Source organism: Acomys minous, assembly GCF_964271855.1.
Source record: "Acomys minous genome assembly, chromosome: 14".
NCBI lineage: Eukaryota > Metazoa > Chordata > Mammalia > Rodentia > Muridae > Acomys > Acomys minous.
Window position 1 is genome coordinate 17007716 of NC_140496.1, and position 15952 is coordinate 17023667.

General features: G+C 41.2%; 1 protein-coding gene and 1 long non-coding RNA gene across 3 annotated transcripts in view; both read left to right on the forward strand.

Moving 5' to 3' along the window:
• Positions 1-15952, forward strand: part of GLG1 (golgi glycoprotein 1) — a 93805-nt gene that overhangs the window by 32313 nt on the left and 45540 nt on the right. For both annotated transcript variants that reach the window (XM_084756646.1, XM_084756647.1), the window contains exons 2-5: positions 5994-6026; positions 6895-6981; positions 10321-10536; positions 14795-14998. In XM_084756646.1, coding sequence (XP_084612772.1) covers positions 5994-6026; positions 6895-6981; positions 10321-10536; positions 14795-14998 — 540 coding nt within the window. The remainder of the gene's footprint in view (positions 1-5993; positions 6027-6894; positions 6982-10320; positions 10537-14794; positions 14999-15952) is intronic.
• On the forward strand, positions 1772-2831 carry LOC311583291. Its single transcript, XR_014774450.1, has 2 exons — positions 1772-2038; positions 2089-2831. It is a non-coding gene; the product is annotated as an uncharacterized lncRNA (long non-coding RNA).

The window sequence follows — 15952 nt, forward strand, 5'->3', positions numbered from 1 at the left end:
CCAGGGTCCTTTGAAAGAGCGGCCAGTCCTTTTCAACTACTGACCCATCTCTCCACCCCCTGGTTCTAGCAATTTTTAAAAGGATATGTTTATGGAGAAAGTTAATTTTGTTTGTTTGTATGTAGGGGTTTGTGTGTCTGCTATGCGCATTTGGGTGTCTACAGAGGCCAGAGAAGGCCATGGGTCCGCTGGAGCAGAGTTGCAGGAGGTTGGCTTTAAGCCTCTGACTTGGATGCTGGAAACTGAGCCCAGTTCTTGTAGAAAAGCAGCAATTGCTTTAACCACCAGACCCTCTAGGTTTTCATTTCTGAATTAGTTATTTTCTATCCTGAATAAACAAGTTTAAACCAACAGTACATAAAATAAATACATCACCGAGATATGGCTTTTGATATCAGACAATTGAATGATCTGTGCATTTTGACTACTGTAAGATGTTGATGTAAGATGTTTGATTACTCTGTCAGATGGTTTCAGAAAGATATAACTCTAATGCTAATTGAAGAGAAGTTTGAAAAAAATTTTTTTGGGGGGCTTTTGTTGTTGTTCTACTGTACTTTAAATTTAAAGCATTCTATGTTTTAGGGCAGAATTAATAATTGGCTTCTCTCAAATCATCGCACAAGTTCTTTCCTGGTTATCCTTAAAAAAGGAAAGACTTGAATTTTGTTATGAATGTACACTGTGGCCTTAGGCCAGTATGGCAGTTGAGACACTTGTGTCTGGCATGTCTGGTGGCATGTCAGCTATTGTAAACTTACGTAAGCTAGGTCTTCTTAGCCTTAAGTTCTTGAGCAAATGGAATTAGTTTTCCTTGGGGAAAGAACCTTTTTTCTCTTTGTTTTTAGGTTTCAGAGTGTATAAAATGGGACATGACTGCTCCAAGGTATGGTTGAGGAAGGTTTTATCGTAGATTGGGAGGGTATAGCCAGCGGCATCTGGAAAAGAAAGTAGTAGATTGAAAATGGACAGCAGACTAAACCAGGCCATGAGAGGAGAGGGAGAGGATGAGTGAGGAGGGCCAAGAGAGTGTGACTGCCTACCCCTGTGATCCCAGTACAGAGGCAGAGGCAGGTGAAAGAGAGTGTGACTGCCTACCCCTGTGATCCCAGTACAGAGGCAGAGGCAGGTGAAAGAGAGTGTGACTGCCTGCCCCTGTGATCCCAGTACAGAGGCAGAGGCAGGTGGTTCGCTGAATTCAAGGCCAACCTGTTCTACAAAATGAGTCCAGGGCAGCCAAGGCTACACAGAGAAACCCTGTCTCAAAAACCTAAAAAAAATAAAAATAAGAGAGTGTGCAAGAGAGCAGGGGAGCAAGAGAATGCCTGGCATAAATGGCAGGGTTATGAGGGAAGCCCTTGAACTGGAGACGTTAGGTCGGGGCTGAGAGCCACAGGTGCTGAGTGAGCCTGGAGGCCGCATGGCTGCAGGTATGCTCATGGGCACCGCAGATAGCCATTTGTCCCTTCTCGCAGGGATGAGGAACGGCTGCTTTAACAGAGGGAATCAAGTGCCACAATTTGGGGGAGTGGAGTTTCCTTTGGACCAACACAGTTTTTAAGAGAAAGTGCTGCTGCTGCTGCTGCTGCTGCTGCTGCTTCTTCTTCTTCTTCTTCTTCTTCTTCTTCTTCTTCTTCTTCTTCTTCTTCTTCTTCTTCTTCTTCTTCTTCTTCCTTCTTCTTCTTCTTCTTCTTCTTCTTCTTCCCTTCTTTCTTCTTCTTCTTCTTCTTCCTTCTTTCTTCTTTCTTCTTCCCCCTATTCCCTCCCCATGGAGGCAACAGAGTGCAGTGAAGCAGGGAGCAGGGAAGGAGTCAGGGATTCTTATGTTGTTTTTGGTGTTTTGAAACAGGGTCTCTCTGTGTAGCCTTGGCTGCCTGGACTCGCTTTGTAGACCAGGCTGGCCTGGAACTCACAGCCATGTGCCACCATGCCCCGCCAAGTCAGGGATAAGCTAAAAGGAGATTGTTTTATGTTACTTATTTAAGACAGGGTCTCACTATGTAACACTTGCTACATAGACCCCCCCAGAGGCCGGAAGGTGACAGTAGATATATCCCCTGGAGCTGCTTATAATGGGCTAGCCGGAAGGTGACAGTAGATATATCCCCTGGAGCTGCTTATAATGGGCTAGAAACATTTCTAAAGTAAAATTTAGAAGAGGTCTAATTTGTTTAGTATGTGGGAGGCCATACTTCAGTTCCCCAGTAAGACAAAAGAAAAGAGATGTAACATAGATGACTAATAGATGACTAATATTTAGTTTGTTTGGATATTTAAAGATACTTAAGTCTGAATATTTCAACTTAAATATAAAGGTTTTTGATAGCCTTAAAACATGCACAAACAAAACCAAAGTATTGCCGGGCATGGTGGTGCATGTTTTTAATCCCAGCAGAGGCAGGTGGATCACTGTGAGTTCAAGGCCAGCCTGGTCTACAAAGTGAGTCCAGACAGCCAAGATTACACAGAGAAAACCCTGTCTCAAAAAACAAAAAAACCAAAGTATTTAAATCTTCTAACATTTTCACTAAGAAACAGTATTTTTTTTTTTTTAAGAAACAGTATTCTTAAAGGAATTCAGAATATCTGAACCTAGATTTACAGATGGGCAGTAGATGGAGAGATCAGAGTTGGGCAGACCAGAATTAACACACAGTATTTGTGATTTGTGTAAGAAAGCTTGGCTTATCACCTGGTGGTGGTAGTGCATACCTTTTACCTGAGGATGTGGGAGGCAGAGGCAGGCGGTTCTTTATGAATTCGAGGCCAGTCTAGTCTACAGAGTGAGTTCCAGGACAATCAGGGCTACAGAGAGAAACCCTGTCCAAAAAGAAAGAAAGAAAGAGAAAGAAGCCAGGCGGTGGTGGCATACGCCTTTAATTCCAGCACTTGGGAGGCATAGCAGGCAGATAAGATCTCTGAGTTCAAGCCCAGCCTGGTCTACATTAGTTCCACCTAGGCCAGCCAGAGGTCTATTGTGAGACTCTGTCTCAAAAACAAAACAAAAACTAACAGAAACCACAACCTCTCTTGTGTTAGGCAAGTACTCTTCCATTGACTTATATCTCCAGCTCTTCATAGCTTAGAAACTTAATAGGAAACCTCTTTATTTTAATTTATTTGGGTTTTTGAGAGGTGCGGGGAGTGAGTTTTGCCAACATCTGTTTATGACCACAAGGTGCTTGCCTGGCTCCCATGGAGGTTAGAAGAGGGTAGCAGATCCCCTGGAACTGGAGTTATGAATTTGTGAACCACCATGTGGGTGCTGAGAACTGAACTTATGTCCTCTGCAAGGCCAGCAAGTGAGCCTAATTGCTAAGCCATTTTTCTAGCCCCTATTTTATTGTACATTATTTATTTATTTATTTATTTTTAGATCAGGGTCTCACTATGTAGCTTTGGCTGTCCTGGAGCTTGCTACATATACCAGGCTGGCTTCAAACTTACAGAGATCCTGTCCTGCTTCTGCCTTGCAAGTCCTAAGTGAGTGGGGGAAAAAAGAAATAAAAAGGAAGGGATGACTGCTCTGAGGTATGGTGGAAGAGAAAAGGGGAGAGCTTAGCCAGAGGTAGGGTCAGCTGGGATAGTCCAGAGTGGACCTGATCCTGAGCTAGGCGATGTGGGAAGAGAGAGAGGGGAAAGCAGGGAGACCAGATGCCACAGGCCTCCTTACCCGCAGTAACCAAAATGGTTGGATTCTATAGAGAAGAGCAGCCAACCAGGAGGGCCCCCAACAGCTAGGGACTGAGGGGTATAGGGAGACCCTGGTGGTTAGGTTACTGCACCCATTTATCCCAGGTTTGAAACCTAACCCTGAGATTAAGGAGTGTCCTACACTTCAGTTTTTGAAATGGGTTCATTTTGAAGTTGGGACATAGCAAAATTAATACTCTTCTAGAAGTATAGAATATTACTATTGCAACTACAAATAATGTTTATTTGCTTACAACAGGTTATGTTATTTTGGTCCACTTATGCCCACATGTGAAATAAGTATTTTCATTTGTAAGTGTGGGAATTTGGACCTATAAAAGTTACACAATTTATCCAGAATGACACAGTGCCTTTATTAGGTTTCTGTTGCTATGATAAAACATCATGATCAAAAGCAGCTTGGAGAGGAAAAGGTTTATTTCACTTTCACATCCCAGTCCATTATCAGGAAGTCAAGGCAGAAACTCAAGACAGGAACTGATGCAGAAGCTGTGGAGGAGTGCTGCTTGCTGGCTTGCCCTCCATGACTTGTTCAGGCTCTTTTCTAATGTTCCCAGGACTGCCAACCCAAAGGCGGCACTACCCACAGTGAGCCGGACCCTTCACAGCAGTCTTGCTCACAGGTCAATCTAGTAAATATTTTCTCAAGTGAAATGCCTTCTTCCCAAATGACTGGTTTATGTCAACTTGACATAAAACTGGCCAGCACACACAGTTTCTTGAATTGCCCATATTGGATATAGATGTTTCCCAACTCTCCACAGCCACTGTTACAGATTGCAATGATAGATCCCAGGAATAATTAGTAATGCTTACTGGAAGTGAGCATTCTGTACTAGGGAAGGAGCACCGGTTTAATCATGGCCATACTTAGGAAGTTTGTTTTGTTTTGTTGGGTTTTCGAAATAGGGTTTCTCTGTCTAGCTTTGGCTAGCTTTGTCTGTCCTAGACTTGCTTTGTAGACCAGGCTGGGATTAAAGGCGTGCGCCACCATACCTGGCAAGTTATTTCCTCTTACTTGAAGTGGTAGTCATGTGTTCTTTGAAATCCAAGTTGATTGTAGTAATTGGAGTCAAAATGCCTTGCTTTTTATTCCCATTCTTTTCTATGCTGACTAAAGTGTGGACATTGTAATTTGTGCAGGTCTTATAACTCTGTATCTATAATGCTTTGTACTTTGGTTATGAAGTTAATTGATTTTATATTAGTAGATTACTACTTTAGAAGGATTATATATGAATTAGAGATTAAAGAGAATGTTATAAAACATTGCATCTTTATTGCTGTTTATTCATTTACCAGCATTTCTCAAAGAAGGTATTAGTTTCTATCATTTGAGCATTTGTTTCAAAGAGTGGTATGTATTTATTTTTGAGATAGTCTTACTCTGAGGCCAGGCCTAGCCTGGATTCCTCAAGTGGTCTTCAACCATTAGTGATACTCTTTCCCTCGTTCCTGACAGCTAGAGTCATGCTCCTGGCTATCAGAGTAGCCTGGTCTGGTCTAATTCAAGTGGGAGACTAGTCTCAGACTTAAATTGCTCTCTTAGAAGCCCCAGAAATTTGAACTAGGTTCTATAAAAAGATCTGCAAATCCTGGAGCCTTTGTTTACTTGTTTTTCTCAGGCTGTTGCCTTATCTTATGAGGTTGGCCTCCAAGTCATAAGAGAACCACCTGCCCCTGCCTCCTGAGTGTTGGTTTAAGGCATGTGCCGCCACCACCCAGATTATTTTTACTTTTATGTGTACTGTGATTTGCCCGCATGTATGTCTGTATACCACATGTGTGCAGTGCTTATGGAATCCAGAAAAGGCCATTGGATCCCCTGGAACTGGAGATACAGATGGTTGTGGGCAGCCAATTGGGTGCTGTGAACTGAACTCAGGTCTTTGAGAAGAGCAGTCAGTGCTCTTACCCACAGAGCCATCTAGCTTTCCGGCCCCTTCTCTTTAGCGTTCAAAATTAGAAAATGTCATGTAAAAGACGAGTCCTTATGTTGCTATTGTATTATTGCATTAGTATGTGTTCACATTTCCCTCCACACTGTACTAGACAGAGAAAAGACTGTTTCTCAAATGTAACTTTCTGGTAAATTGTCCTCCAAAATCTGGGATGCATGTCAACTCCAGTTTACTCCTTGTACTGAGGAGACATATTTGATTAAATATTCAGATTCTGGTTTTGACTTTATTTTTGTGATGTTTGAAAACTTGAAGGGTTGGGTTTTTTTTAGTGTTTGTTTGGTTTTTTTTAACATCTCATTTTTTTTTTTCTTCTAGCCTGAGAATGAAATTTCTTCAGATTGCAATCATGTAAGTATGGATTTTCAGTAACTCACCATATGCGCTTTATAAATATGATGACAGATTTTGGGATGCTTTTTCATCTTTTTCTGGAAGCTTCATATTTTTTCTGATTCTACTAGTTTTAAAAGGATGGTGAGCCATGTTTAAGGAACTTTATAAATGCTGCTTCATTGTATAAGGCTTGACCAATGATAACTATTGGTCTTCCTTTTTACAATTACCATGTAAAAAGAATTGGTCTTTGTTTCTCAGGTCAACAACTTTAAAGTTCTTTTATTAAATTATCTATTGTGTTTAGCACCTTCAAAGGAGATAGATATGCCAGGGTGGTGGTTAATATCAGCAGGCAAATCATCCATACACATTAAATCAATCAATCAATCAATCAATCAGCCCTAAAGTAAACCATGTGATGAATCAAGTGTTTTTTATTTGCTTTTAACTAAGTATCTGTCTGTGGATCTGTGTGTGTGGAGGTCAGCATGTCAGATGTCCTGGAGCTGGAGTTGTAAGCAGTTCTGAGCCTCAGAACCTGGGTTATGGAACTGCCGTCTGCATGAGCAGTGCATGTTCTTACTACTGAGCCACTTCTAAAGCCCCTGTACCACGTAATTGTAATTCATAGTTTTAAAGACATGTCATTTAGTAAGGGGCGGGGGAAGAACATCTGAATGGTGGGTGCTGCTTTAATTATGTTTGTATATTTTTTGTTCTTTTATCTACGAATGTGATGACTTTTAACTGTTACTAGAAATGTAAAAGTGCTGTATATGCCTGTATAGTTAATTTTTGTCATTTATAATAATTACTGGTGACAGATTTCATGGTGTTCTAACCAGAAGGGTTTTCTTTTGTTTTCTTCTCTTGAACCCAGTTGTTGTGGAATTACAAGCTGAACCTGACTACTGATCCTAAATTTGAATCTGTGGCCAGAGAGGTTTGCAAGTCAACTATTTCAGAGGTAAAGTGTGAAATAATTTTGTGGGTATTATGATTTATAAGACAAAGTAGAATCTGTTGCCCCACCCCCCCTCGGTTACTTTTCTTTTCTTGGAGTTCTCATCTGCTTGGCTGTGATACGAGAAGACTGTGTAGCTAGACTTCTTTTGTGACTGCCCACCAACGTGGCACAGTGAGTTCAGCTTCTTAGTGTTTCCCAGGTACACAGTACAACTGCTGAGGTTCCTAGAGTACATTTCCCTGGAGGCCTAGAACCCTTCCTACGTGATTTGGCTCTTGTTGAGCATATGTATCAGATAATAGGTGCTAGTGTTTAAAGGATTAACAGTTATCAATGTATATAATTATACATTGAGTATAAAGACAATTCAGTTGATGAAGCTGTCTGTCTCTGTACAGATGTTTTGTTTTGAGATGAGAACTCACAGGATGGCTCTGGCTGGCCTGCACTCAATATGTAGCGCTCTTAAGATCACCTGCCTCTACTTCCAGAGTGCTGGGATCCAAGGCATGCACCACCACAGTGTGCTAGGGGAGATTTTTTTAAAAATTCATATTAGAATCCTAGAAAGCCAGAGATTTCTAACTAATGAAATATAAGAACCAGAAAGAAAAAAACTTGTAGTTTTTCTGCACTCCGGTTATAGAATTATGGTCATGCAGTACAGTGACCTGTCGTCAAACTAACAAGCAGACGAGGCCACTCTCCAGAGCACTTGAGAAGGGTGCTTTTCCCCACATAAGCCCTTAATTTATGATCCTTGGGAAGTCATTTTGGGGATGTGATACAACTTACTTTCTTCTTCAAATCTTCTTATACCTGATCAGATATTTTATTCTTTTAAAACTATGACTTTTCTTTAATACCTTGGTGCTTAAGAACAGAGTAACAATCTGAAAATTTGTTTTTCAATTTTAGCTTTAATCTAATTCAGAGTCCCTTAGATAGCTATGTGACCTTAAAATGTCATGAGGAGAAATGTTTGCTTAATAATAGAAAGAATTCTAACAAGAAAATGAAATCAGGCTTGACCTATACATGTGTATGTTCCAAACGATATTAAGGAGCTGTTAGTTATTAGTAAGCTCCTCCTTTTCCTCTTTGGATGCAATAGGGTATTTGTACGTACTACAAACACCTGGCTCAGCATTAGGTGTATACTGCATGATTGCCCTGTAGAAGTCTGGTTTGGAGCACATACAAGCTCACCAGGCTAATTTCCCTCCAGGAATTTGGCTGCCCTACTTCCATTGTATTAGTAGCAGTGATGTTATGGATTTATAAACATCCAAGTACCAAACACTTGCCTCACCCAATGGGGATATTATACTGGAACCAGGAAAATGATTTTCCAGGAAACACATAGTTCCCAGCAAAACCTTTTATTCTCCCTCCTATCATTTTTTAAAGCTAGAGAATCTTTTTTTTTTTTTTTTTTTTTGATACAGGGTTTTCCCTATTTTTCCTTGGCTGTCCTAGACTCACTTTTGTAAACCAGGCTGGCCGTGAACTTATAGAGATCCACCTGCCTCTACTTCCTGAGTGCTGGGATTAAAGGCGTATACCACCACACCTGGTTGGAGAAACTTCTTTTTTGTTTGTTTGTTTGTTTTGTTTTTTTTTGTTTTTTCGAGACAGGATCTCTCTGTGTAGCCTTGGCTGTCCTAGACTCACTTTGTAGACCAGGCTGGCCTCGAACTCACAGCGATCCGCCTGCCTCTGCCTCCCAAGTGCTGGGATTAAAGGCGTGCGCCACCACCGCCCGGCTGGAGAAACTTCTTAAGGGAGAAAAAAAGTTATCACAATACCTACAAAAAAAGTTATCCACTTTTTTAGCACTGAATAAAACACTACCTGTCTTTTCTCTCAGGTCAGACAAGTATGACCTGATACTTGCTCTATACCAGACTAGCCTTGAAATCAGATCTGCTTACCTCTGCCTCCTGGATTAAAGATGTGTTTGTATTCCAGTTAGATCACACAGATCTAGAAGGTGTTTAGATGTGATCTCTTGCCAGAGCAGCCATGTTCTGAACTAAAATTCCTCTAGTTTCTCATGACCTACTACCAGGGAAGAATAGCTGAGGAGTTTAGAGAATGAAATAGCCGTCTTCCAATCCTGAAAGACAGGAAGTGTTATAGAGTGTCTATGTCCTGTCTCAGGAAAGAAAAGTCCTAGTTTCTATGGCCTTGCTGGTGGTGGTGGTGCTGGTGCTGGTGGTGCTGGTGCTGGTGCTGGTGCTGGTGGTGGTGGTGGTGCTGGTGGTGCTGGTGGTGGTGCTGGTGGTGCTGGTGGTGCTGGTGCTGGTGGCGGTGTGGTGGTGCTGGTGCTGGTGCTGGTGCTGGTGGTGCTGGTGCTGGTGGTGGTGGTAGTGATGGTGGTGATGGTGGTGGTGGTGGGGTAGTAATGAGGAGCCATGGGTAAGGACCTATGCCTTTATCATACCACAGAATGACACTTCCTTCCTTAAATTCAATGCATTCCTAAACATCCTCCTTTTTTGTCCCCTATGTAAAGAGCTTTTAATCTCAGAATGCAGGAAGCAGAAGCAGGAGGGTCTCTGAATTGATGGCTAGCCTGCTACATAGATTTCCAGGCCAGCCTGGGCTATGTAGTAAGATATTATTTCTAGCAGAAACAACAACAACAACAAAAGATTCTTTCTTTTTTGTTTGTTTGTTTTATCGAGACAGGGTTTCTCTGTGTAGCCTTAGCAGTCCTGGACTCTTACCACGCTGGCCTCAGACTCACAGAAATCCGCCTGCCTCTGTCTCCCAAGTGCTGGGACCTAAGGCGTGCCCCACCACACCCAGCTTAAATAAGTTTTTTTTTTTAGATTTATTTATTTATCATTATATATACATTGCTCTGCCTGCACATACACCTGCACACCAGAAGAGGGCATCAGCTCTCATTATAGATGGTTGTGAGCCACCATGTGGTTGCTGGGAATTGAACTCATCTCATGACCTTTGGAAGAGCAGACAGTGCTCTTAACGGCTGAGCCATCTCTCCAGCCCCTAAATAAATTTCTTGATTTGAATGTTATTTCTTGAATCTTTTTTTTTTTTTTTTTTGCACTACTCCCGTACCCCCCGGCGTTGTTTCTTGATTCTCTCTCTCTTTTTTTTAAAATAAGATTTATTTGCTATTATACAGTATTCTGCCAGCATGTGCTGCACCTGCCCACCAGATCTCATTACAGATGGTCATGAGCCACCATATGGTTGCTGGGAATTTAGGATGTTTAGAAGTACTCCTAACCTCTGAGCCATCTCCAGCCCCTGTTTCTTGATTCTTACATGTGTAAAGCAGCCACTTTTTTTTTTTCTGAACAGATTAAAGAATGTGCTGAAGAACCAGTCGGAAAAGGTTACATGGTTTCCTGCTTGGTGGATCACCGAGGCAACATCACTGAGTACCAGTGTCATCAATACATTACCAAGATGACGGCCATCATTTTCAGTGATTACCGCTTGATCTGTGGTTTCATGGATGACTGCAAAAATGACATCAACATTTTGAAATGTGGCAGCATTCGTCTTGGTGAAAAGGTATTTCTTACATTTACTTCTTCAATGAACCTATGAACTTGTTAAATGAAAGCCATTGTGTGACTCACATGGGAGAAAACTAGACTCAAGGTGATCTTAAAGTTCAAACTAAAAGAACCTTTGTTACAGATACTTCCTATGGCCCAAGACTGATTAACTTAGGACATTTTGTAGGTTTGTAACAAAAAAAATTAATATTTATATTATCTATTTCCCATGTTGCTGTAACTAAACACCTAACAGAAGCATGGAAGGAGGAAGGAAGGCGAGACTTGCCTGGGCTCCCTGAGTAGCGTGGCGCAGCGAGGGCCTGGGCTGAGGGTCATAGTCCACCACAGGCAGGAGGCAGGCAGACAGTGCCCTGCTCCACTGGCTTCCTCCTTTTGTTCAGTTCAGGACCTCTGTCACGGCCCTGACAGCGTGTCCAGAGGTTTGTCTCCAGGTGATTCTAAATCCCGTTAAGTCACCAATTAAGATTCATCTTCTCTACTGTTTTCTGAAGAAGAGAAGTTAAGATAGGTGGAGCTACTTCTCACCAGTGACGTAATTACCCACCTAGTTTCTTCCTTCTTAGTGTAACTGATCTTATGTTTGAAATTACTAGTCTAGTGGTTCTTAGCCTTCCTAATGCTTTAACCTTCAATCACAAAATTATTTTGTGGCTACTTCATAACTGTAATTTTGCTACTGCTTTGGGTCATAATGTAAATACCTAATATACAGGATATCTCATATGCAAGGCCTGTGAAAGGGTCATTTGACCCTAAAGGGGTCTTACATAATAGGATGTCACAACAGACATTTTGGCTCTGGACTTGTTTGTGCAGCAAAAGTAAAAGAAAGAAATTCTTGAAAAGTGGTGAATGCCAGTGGGAGAGGTACTCAAAAGACATGACATCACTTTTTCCCCATCTGAGACAGGGTTTCTCTGTGCAGCTTGGCTGGACTAGCTTTGTAGACCAGGCTGGCCTCAAACTCACAGGGATCTGCCTGCTTCTGCCTCCCAAGTGCTGGGATTACAGTCATCCGCCATCATGCCAGGCATGGTATAACTTATAAATTGCTGCTGCTCATGAATCTAGATTAAGACCTAAGTGGAAAAGAAAACCCACTGTTTCTTTGTCTCTCTTTGTTTATGGCTTGTAGACATTTTTGACAAGTGGACCATAGTGGTAGGGTACTGCAGCTGAAAAGGAGGAGTTAGTGTTATCTGCCTGTCACCCCCCCCCCCCCCCATGTTGCTTCATATTAGGACAAGACGCTGTTCTCTCTCATTAGTGGTCAGTCTTAAAAGCTCTGTGACCTTGACATGAAGCTTTCAGGCAACTAACAAAAGGCTAGTTCTTAACAGACTAGAAATGGCACAACATTTGAGTCACCCTGTTATCTTGAGGGTGCTGGGGATCATATCTACATCTGATTCCAAACCTTAGTCTTTCTGTGTGCTCCTGACACACTTTTCAAGAGTCTTTGATTTTACATTGTGTTCAGTGATCATGCAGTAAAGTTCCTTTTTAAGGTAGTTTTGCCTATTGGCCATCAGAGCAAGAGCTAATTGGCTTCCCCATTCTCCGGATTAACAGTATAAAACCTGCTCTCAGCTTCAGGTTTCTAAGACTGCAGTGGCTGGAGCTGAAGGCCAATACAAATTGTTTATTCAGTTGTAATAAAATAACAAAGAGTGAGGCCAGGGATGGTGGTGCACCCTTTAATCCCAGCAGTACTCAGGAGGCAGACTCGAGTGGATCTCTGTGAGTTCGAGGCCATCCTGGTCTACAAAGTGAGTCCAAGACAGCCAAGGCTACATAGAGAAACCCTGTCTCAGAAAAACAAAACAAAACAAAACAATGTTTCCTTCAACTTTCTTGGGCATATTTTTTGTCTGTTTGTTTGTTTGGAGACAAATATGTTTGTATGGTGCCTTGGCTAGTTTCCCAAATGCTAGAATTACAGGTACCAACACACCTAATTCATTTTTATCTTTTGATAAAACTACCAATGAAGTGAAATTTTTGTTCATACCAGATCCGTCCTCACATGCCAGGTTTTCTTATCTGTAAGGGTCAGTGATAAGGGCTCAGCCTACCTCATAGAAAAAACACACTCCTTCCTCTGTAATTTCCTCTAGGGCCACAGGTATGTTTAATCTTCTACGGCCGTGTTTCAAATTTGCTGCCATTTGAAACTGACCCCCGAAACCAGAGAGCAGGGGATTCTTGCTTAATTTGTTCTTACCCTTACTCTGTATAAGTATATAGAACATCATGATGTTCAATTTTAGTGATGCATTTTTTCCAAAATAAATTTTAGAATAAAGAAGGCATATTACCAAAACCTTTTGAATTTTCTAAGTACATGTCAAAATGAAACGGCAATTTTTGCAAATGAAAGTATAAATGATTCACATCATAAAGAAAAATAGGATGTGGCCAAAAGAACTACTCGTAGCACTGTGCTGCAGCCTCACTGCTTCTGTGCTTTTACTGACTATATCATTTTAGTGTTTTCTGCTCTTAACCAATCACCTTGAGGATATCACAGAAAACATAAGAAACTCAAACTAGAAGATGGTTTATTCAAAGGAAAAGCCCAGCCCTGTCTTACTATCTGAGGTTAGTGTTGTTGGTTGAAGTCAAGGAATGAGGGAAAGGAAAAACAAACTTCTAAATGTTTATCAAGACAGTAAGTATTTCTCAGGCAAACTTTTTTCTTACTACAATATAATTAATAAAAGTGTATTGGTAATTAGGTGCATACACTGCTTTTGCAGAGGGCCTGTGTTTGGTTTTTAGCACCCAATAGCACTCACATATATACATGCCTTCCAACACACACACACACACACACACACAATTTAAAACAATTTTTAAAAAGAATAAGAGCCGGGCAGTGTTGGCCATGCCTTTAATCTCAACACTTGAGAGGCAGAGGCAGGCAGCTCTCTGTGAGTTCCAAACCTGCCTGGTCTACAAAGTGAACCCAGGACAGCCACAGCTACACAGAGAAACCCTGTCTCAAAAAAACCAAAATTAAATAAATAAATAAATAAATAAATAAATAAATAAAATTATAATTGGTTCAGAGTGTAAAGGCATTTTCAGCTTACTGACCTGAGTTTGATTTCCTAGATCCACGTAGAGGAAGAAAAGAGCTGACTTCCATAAATTGTCCTCTGAGCTTCACATATAGCAGACATGCAGATGCCACACCCCTTTCCAAGGCCTTGTTTTAATCTCGAGCACCAAATAAAGGAAGAAAAATCTAAGCCAGGAGTGGTGGTGCACTTTAATCCCAGCACTGATCATGCAGGCTGATCTCTGTGAGTTCAAGGCCGTCTTGGTCTACATGAAAACAAACAAACAAACAAACAAACAACAACAACAACAAAAACCCAACCAACCAAACCCAAAATGAAAAATAACAAATAAAAAATAAATAAATAAAATTCTTAAGTCACTTTATAGAATATTTTGTTATATGTGTGACATTCAGTAATTAGCCCCCCCTCTTTTTATGTGTGCATGGTTATATGTGTATGCATGTGTATGTGGGACAAGTTTATGTCGGTGTCTTCCTCAGTCATTGTTCTTCTCAAATATTGAAACAGGATCTTTCTCCTGAACTCCAAGTCACTCCAAGAACTCCAGGTGGCGCTAGCTGGCCACTAGAGATCTAGTCTCTTGTAACTCCAGCTCCAGAGGATCTGGTCCCTCCATAGGAACCACGCACACATGCACATACACATGCACACCTATAAACAAAAGCTTTTTAAGATCTTAAAGAATTCACGAGAATCCTATTTACTTTTCAGCTTGTTTGTTTTGTTTTGTTGCATTTTTGTTTGTTTTGATTTTTTTTGCTGTTTTGTTTTGTTTTCAAGACAGGGTTCTCTTTGTAGCCCTGGCTGTCCTGGAACTTGTGTACGCTCACAGAGATACTGCCTCTGCCTCCTGAGTGCTGGGGTTAAAGGTGTGCCACCATGCCTGGCTCTGTTTTCCACATATAACATGTGGTGTGTTTGTGTCAGAGAGAAAGAGTGTGTGTGTGTGTGTGTGTGTGTGTGTGTGAGAGAGAGAGAGAGAGAGAGAGAGAGAGAGAGAGAGAGAGAGAGAGAGAGAGGGAGGATCCTCTGTTATACCAGTATGTACCTCTTAATGCTGAACTACCTTTCCAGTCTCTACACAACCATTTTTTTAAAAACCAAATGTTTACTCAAACTTTGTATGGTAGAAGTTTTAAAATATTTTTGCTATTTTAGGATGCACATTCGCAAGGTGAGGTGGTATCATGTTTGGAAAAAGGCCTGGTGAAGGAAGCAGAAGAAAAAGAGCCTAAGATCCAAGTTTCTGAACAATGCAAGAAAGCCATTCTTCGGGTGGCCGAGCTGTCCTCCGATGACTTCCATCTGGACCGGCATTTGTATTTTGCTTGCCGAGATGATCGGGAGCGCTTTTGTGAGAATGTGAGTTACTACGAAATTGGTTTTCCTTTCTTTTACTGTAGTACTGTATTCCAGAATGAAATACGCCACCACAAACTTCACAAATAGGAGAACCAGTGAGGCAGAGATGGATACAAAGATATGAAGAATAGTGTTGTGTGCTCGGTCTTAAAGATGTAACATCTAATTAACAGTTTGTTTCTGACACTGCACACAGTATTTCTTCTAGTGTCGCTCACCTTTCAGTTTTAGATTTGTTTGTGTTTTTGTTGTTTTTCTAGATAGGGTCTTTCTACATAGCCCTAGCTGTCCTGGAACTCACTACATAGACCAGACTAGTCTCGAACTCACAGAGATCCATCTATTTCTGCCTTCTGAGTGCTGGGATCAAAGATGTGGACGCCATGCTGAACACAATTTCAGTTCCTGAAAACTTATCTGTGGTTCGTTGGTGGGTGCTCCCCCTGCCTCTTTACTATCTTTTAGTCCTAGCACTGAGGAGGCAGAAGCTGGCCCGTCTTGAGTTCAAGGCCAGACTAGTCTATAGAACAAGTTCTAGAATAGCTATATAGAGGAACCTTGTCTCAAAAAAAAAAAAAAAAAAAAAAAAAAAAACAGAAAAAAAAAGAAAGAAAGAAAAAAAAACAGAAAACTTATTTTATCTATAGGAATCTTATTTTACCTGGAAGTCTTGTTCATATCCTATGGCTAAAGCTCTGATACATTACATTTTTATATGGTTTTGATTAAGGTTAATAAAATAGATGGTACCCAGGAGTGGTGGCAGGGGCAGGTGACTCTTGTGAGTTCAAGGCCAGCCTAGTCTACAGAGTTCTGGACAGTGAGGGCTGTGCATTGAAATCTTGTATAAAACAAAGAGGAAATAGAAGGCATTTAACTTTAAAACCAGATAGAGCCTGCTGATTTATTAAACAACTTTCATTCCCTCTATTCTGAGGATTGGATGTAGTACCT